The sequence below is a fragment of the Protomyctophum parallelum genome, assembly GCF_964188405.1.
Source record: "Protomyctophum parallelum genome assembly, chromosome: 13".
In the NCBI taxonomy this organism is placed as follows: domain Eukaryota; kingdom Metazoa; phylum Chordata; class Actinopteri; order Myctophiformes; family Myctophidae; genus Protomyctophum; species Protomyctophum parallelum.
In genome coordinates, this window is record NC_139708.1 from 42,079,175 (window position 1) to 42,085,067 (window position 5,893).

Below are 5,893 nucleotides of genomic sequence, written 5' to 3' on the forward strand. Positions count from 1 at the left end.
GGAAAAGAAAATCAAATGGGATCTGTACTCGAGTCGTGAGTCGTGACCCATACAAATTTGTCCATGACCCACTGGTTTGATAGGGAGCCCTCGGTTGGAGCCTCCCACACAGCGGCCCTCAGTGGATTTGTCAATATAGGGAGCCCTGGGTTAAATGAAGCCTCCCACACAGCGGCCCTCAGTGGATTTGTCTATAGGGAGCCCTGGGTTAAATGAAGCCTCCCACACAGCGGCCCTCAGTGGATTTGTCTATAGGGAGCCCTGGGTTAAATGAAGCCTCCCACACAGCGGCCCTCAGTGGATTTGTCTATATAGGGAGCCCTGGGTTAAATGAAGCCTCCACCACAGCGGCCCTCAGTGGATTTGTCTATAGGGAGCCCTGGGCTAAATGGAGCCTCCACCACAGCGGCCCTCAGTGGATTTGTCAATATAGGGAGCCCTGGGTTAAATGAAGCCTCCACCACAGCGGCCCTCAGTGGATTTGTCAATATAGGGAGCCCTGGGTTAAATGAAGCCTCCACCACAGCGGCCCTCAGTGGATTTGTCTATATAGGGAGCCCTGGGTTAAATGAAGCCTCCACCACAGCGGCCCTCAGTGGATTTGTCAATATAGGGAGCCCTGGGTTAAATGAAGCCTCCACCACAGCGGCCCTCAGTGGATTTGTCAATATAGGGAGCCCTGGGTTAAATGAAGCCTCCACCACAGCGGCCCTCAGTGGATTTGTCAATATAGGGAGCCCTGGGTTAAATGAAGCCTCCACCACAGCGGCCCTCAGTGGATTTGTCAATAGGGAGCCCTGGGTTAAATGGAGCCTCCACCACAGCGGCCCTCAGTGGATTTGTCTATATAGGGAGCCCTGGGTTAAATGAAGCCTCCACCACAGCGGCCCTCAGTGGATTTGTCAATAGGGAGCCCAGCTGGGTTGGAGCCTCCTCGGTGGCCCTCAGCAGGGCGAGGAGGACACCTCCTGGTCGTAGTCGGGACACTTGAGCAGCGCCGGGTAGCTGACGCTCATGTGGAGCGACGACGCCTCGCTGGAGATGTCCGAGGGGCTGCGTCCGCGAGACCACGCCTCCGGGTGCAGGAACTGACCCGAGTGGTCGGAGCAGGTGCTGAGCCGCGGCCGGTAGAAGGAGGAGTGGCGGTGGAGGCGGTGGCGAGGCCGGTACATCTCCTCCGCCGTGTAGCGATTCATGAACAGGTAGACGGACATGACGCCTGCACTCTGGTACGACCAAAGACAGGGTGACAACAATGGCATTAGCAGGTGCATATGCTTGTTGCTGTCGGGAAGAAAACTGTTATCCCCATATCCTTTTTTTCGGTATATGTAAATTATCACCCTACTTGATCATGTCACACAAAAGCATCAAAAGTAGCAGATCCACACACTCTAAGTTAGACGGCGAAGCGGCACATTTTGAGCTTGCAGGTCTATTTTTTTAATTTGAAATCCTGAAAGGTTTTGGACGGTTTCCACCGCCGGCAGAGACGATAATGTGACTGTACTTTCATAGGTCAATAAAAACACAGCTACTGTACATGTAGCTTTAGGTCAGGAGTAGAAGTATTATACTACTGACATGAAAATTGTAACGACGATTGTAACAGCACAGTTGCAAGAATTTGTTGCTAAGAAAAAATATGGCATCATAATGCACAACCAATGCAACTGAAATATAAGCGCTGGCTAATCAAGGGTCATTTCTGTTATAACAATCAACAGAAATATTTGTCATTGACAGTCCTTTCATTGACTTTAACCCTGGTGTCCCCAGTTTAAAAATATCAAACCATTTACAGCACAGACCACATTACATCACGGCAAATTGTGAGCTTGTAGATGTTTGCCATTTGGCTTAAGTGCTTAAGACACAACAGCATTGACTACTGGTATCCCAGCCGTTTCATACATTTGCACATAGATTAGGGAGCCTCAGTTAATTGCACACTGGTGTTGCCTGCCGTAAATACCAGATAACAAAAGCTCACAACGTGCCACTTTCATGACGCGTTGTGAGCTTGTGAGCATTCTTTTAGCATGATACGTCGATACTGGCACGCAACTATAGTGCAGCACAGGCTTTAGTGGTTCACCTCGGTGAGCAGGAAGGAGAATGCAGCGAAGGCGAAGGACCAGCCGTACTTGTAGCTGAAGTAGAGCTCGCTGCTCCTCGTCCTGTTGAGCATCTCATCGTTGATGCTGGAGATGTACAGCACCAGCCCCACCACCAGAGACAAGCCTGACGCACGCACGCACGCACGCACGCACGCACGCACGCACGCACGCACGCACGCACACACACATGCACACACGCACACACACACGCACACACGCACGCACACACACAGTATATACACAATAAGACTGATTGTTGTCAAAACCATCAAACATTAAAGGACCACTTCACCACTTTTCAAAAAAAAAGAAAAATGGCACAATTCTTTTCTACTCAGTCTGTGTCTCATAGGAGGGCTGTGGGCAGTTTAGAAACCGTCTTCCAGTGACATCATCATGAGGCAGATTCTTTTTTTTAAACAAGATTTTTTTACAAAAATGTTTAGATTTTCATTATCGTGAGAAGGATGGCTTCCATTTTCGCATTGCAACTTTTCAGGACTAGAAAGCCTGCAGTTTCTATTAGCTTGGATTCCCCATCGATGATGTCACTGGAAGACGGTTTCTGAACTGCCCACAGCCCTCCTATGAGACACAGGCCAAGTAGAAAGAAATTGCGCCATTTCTTCATGATTATTAGTGAGGACCTAGTATATGAAGTATAGGTTGAAAAGTGGTGAAGTGGAAAGAGGCAGCAAACGATACGTTTTTCCACCACCTAACCTTTATAGGCAAATTAATACTTGACACAAAAGTGTCAAGTATTAATGTGTCAAAATGATGAATTTATGAGCCAAGTTGATTACCTGAAAACAAGATTTATTTACCTGACAGTATGAAGATTTGTTTACGCAAAGGCTCAATTTATGTAATTTAGCATTTTATGTAAACAAAGCACTCTAGAGTGTATACTCATAGATTCACTGTACAGATATATACTGTTAGACAGACGTAGCTTGCTTATGATTCTTGATGACTATGTATATATGTATTTGATGTATTACTATGTGTTGTTCTTGCTTACTGTAAATCTCTCTGGATTAAGAGCTTCTGCTAAATGCCTATGTTGTAAATTGTAATTGTAAATTGTTTACCTGACAGAATGAAGAAGATTCCGGAGACGAAGGCCAGCATGGTGCGGTGTGGGCGGACGTGTCCGATGTTGTTGAGCACAAAGCCAATGAACATGAAGAGCAGGCTGACCAATGGGAATGGAGTCGCTGAGCGGATCATCTCTGCAGAACCGGAGAGGAGGATGGGGCGCATATAGCGAGAAAGACACGAGAAACAATGATGAGGGGAGGAAGATGGAATGTTAACACCACTGGTTCTGGGGTTCCACGGGGGCCCCCAGCAAAATGAGGAACACTTAAGCCCTATTCAATCTTTGGGCTGTTCGAAAACAGCCGATGTACAAAGTTTACAACGTGTCGCATATGCGACGAATCGGGCCAGGACCTTGAAGTGAACGCACTGGCACAGGGGGAGAAAGTATCTTGATTATTGACGCTTTGAAAAAAAAGTTAATTAAGCTTGACAGAGCTGTGGTAAAAATGACTCCCTACTAGGAGGAGACTGCAAGAGGAGACTGAGAAGAAGCTCAGAACAACATTTATCCACTGACAAGAGGCTCAGTGGCCTTACCCTAGCCTTGATGACCTTATAGGCTTATGCAGTGGTTAAAATGTCATTTTAGATAGCATGTTATATGTCGACAGATGCCAGGTCATTGTAACCTTGGCATCTTATAGTTTGTATAGTTTCAATGTAAAGATAACTTATTTTTCACAATATGTTTAGACTGATTCTTGGTTTACCTCTATATATCCCAGATGTTCTGATTAGCTCGTGTTTTCCTTGCTTACTGAAGTTACTGTAAATTGCACTGGATTAAGAGCGTCTGTTATAAATGCCTACATTGTAGAAACAGCCTCATGGAGGCACGGTGGGTTAGAGATGTGCACTTACTGAGGTGGACTCTGTGGTCAGTAGAGATGTACTCACTGAGCATGTTGACGGTGGACTCTGTGGTCAGTATAGAGATGTACTCACTGAGCATGTTGACGGTGGACTCTGTGGTCAGTATAGATATATACTCACTGAGCATGTTGACGGTGGACTCTGTGGTCAGTATAGATATATACTCACTGAGCATGTTGACGGTGGACTCTGTGGTCAGTATAGATATATACTCACTGAGCATGTTGACGGTGGACTCTGTGGTCAGCTGAACGTTCGTGGGCATCATGTACTCAATGGTGAAACAGTGTCCCGACTCCTCCCCTGCGGACAACCACAAGAGACATGATTTGATGATGAGAGCAGAGACTTAAAGCCGTATTTCCACTTTTAAAACAATCCTGGGATCATTTTATCAACGTCTATGACTTTTGCGTTCACCCAGTTTTGTTGCACTATTGCTTGATTCAATGTGTATTTATTTCATAATTATACAATTTTGAACAGACACCCCGGTCCTACGTACATAAGCCTATTAACTTTGACAGTCAGAGATTTTGAAAACATGACCAATGACAAAAAAACTCCCATATCTGCTGGGCGAAGTACAACAATGTGCAAACACAGCAGCAAGATTTGTGAGTTGCTGTGATAGGAGAAGGATATCAAATGGAACACAACCACCCTAAAGACTAATCATTGTGTATACTCCTGCACTATACCTGCATGCATCGAGTGACCTGGGTACATAGAAATTGATCTATCGGAGATTCCGACCTTCAAATGTACATCATTTTTGTTCTTCTTTCTGCTTTGGCAATGTAAACGTATGTTTTCTCATGCCAACAAAGCCCATTGAATTGAATGGTGTGTACTAACCGAGCTGGAAGCAGACCCTCCAGAGGCCGCAGTGCAGGGAGGTCTTGACGTGGGTGCTCTGGTTCAGCGGCAGCACCACGCCCTCCTCCAGGTGCAGCCAGTAGTCTGTGCTGACGGCCACGCCCAGCAGCGCCAGGCCGCTGACCGCAAACACGCTGCTCAGCAGCATCAGCGCCTTCCTGCTGCACGACGACGCGCTCATCACCACCGCCGTCCTGTCTGTCTGTCTGTCTGTCTGTCTGTCTGCCTGCCTGCCTGTCTGTCTGTCTGTCTGTCTGCCTGTCTGTCTGTCTGTATGTCTGTCTGTATGTCTGTATGTCTGTCTGTCTGTGGGAGAAGGAAGAGATGAAGAGGGATCGTTTGGTGAACCCTGGTCGAGTTAAAGCTTTCATGACATTTATTTTCGTTGATTTTTTTTTCTTCTGTTTTATGACCTCAATTATGCGCACCCAAACAACCTGAACTTTGAACATTCGGTGGACTTTCTGTGGCCTGGGCTTTCCTCTGTGTGTATTCTGAAACTTCTGAAGCCTTTTGAGCTGCAATGAAAAACAGAACAATTTGCCAGCTAATTATTCAGAAAACCCCAGACCACTGAATGTTCAGGTTTTTTGGGCGGCAATTGAGGTCAGAAAAGTTATTATATTACCATACCTTTAAGAGCTTTATTACATTTATATACAGGCTTTGGACGATATAATTGGTATTATTTGACTGTTATAATGCCAAGGACTAACAGGTTGATTAAGCCAAGGACCTTTGATGCATTAAGCCAAGCCATTTGAATATTGAAGATATTCAAGGGACCGGGAAGCATTGCCTAATGTACGCGTCCAACTACTTCAAAAGAGTGAGGCGCAACACCAGAGGAAGCTCCACTGATGTCATTCCCCACAGATTTGGCACAAACATGGGAATTAATTCATTCTACTGTC

The 5,893-nt window shown here is 46.2% G+C and overlaps 1 protein-coding gene across 1 annotated transcript; it reads right to left on the minus strand.

Moving 5' to 3' along the window:
• Positions 1 to 944: 944 nt before the first annotated feature.
• On the minus strand, positions 945 to 5,160 carry LOC310868684 (voltage-dependent calcium channel gamma-5 subunit-like; the record flags this gene model as incomplete). Its single annotated transcript, XM_083779140.1, has 5 exons — positions 945 to 1,226; positions 2,099 to 2,244; positions 3,215 to 3,355; positions 4,317 to 4,403; positions 4,959 to 5,160. The coding sequence occupies 5 exons, from the start codon at positions 5,158 to 5,160 to the stop codon at positions 945 to 947; spliced, it is 858 nt and encodes a 285-aa protein (XP_083635266.1).
• Positions 5,161 to 5,893: the final 733 nt, after the last annotated feature.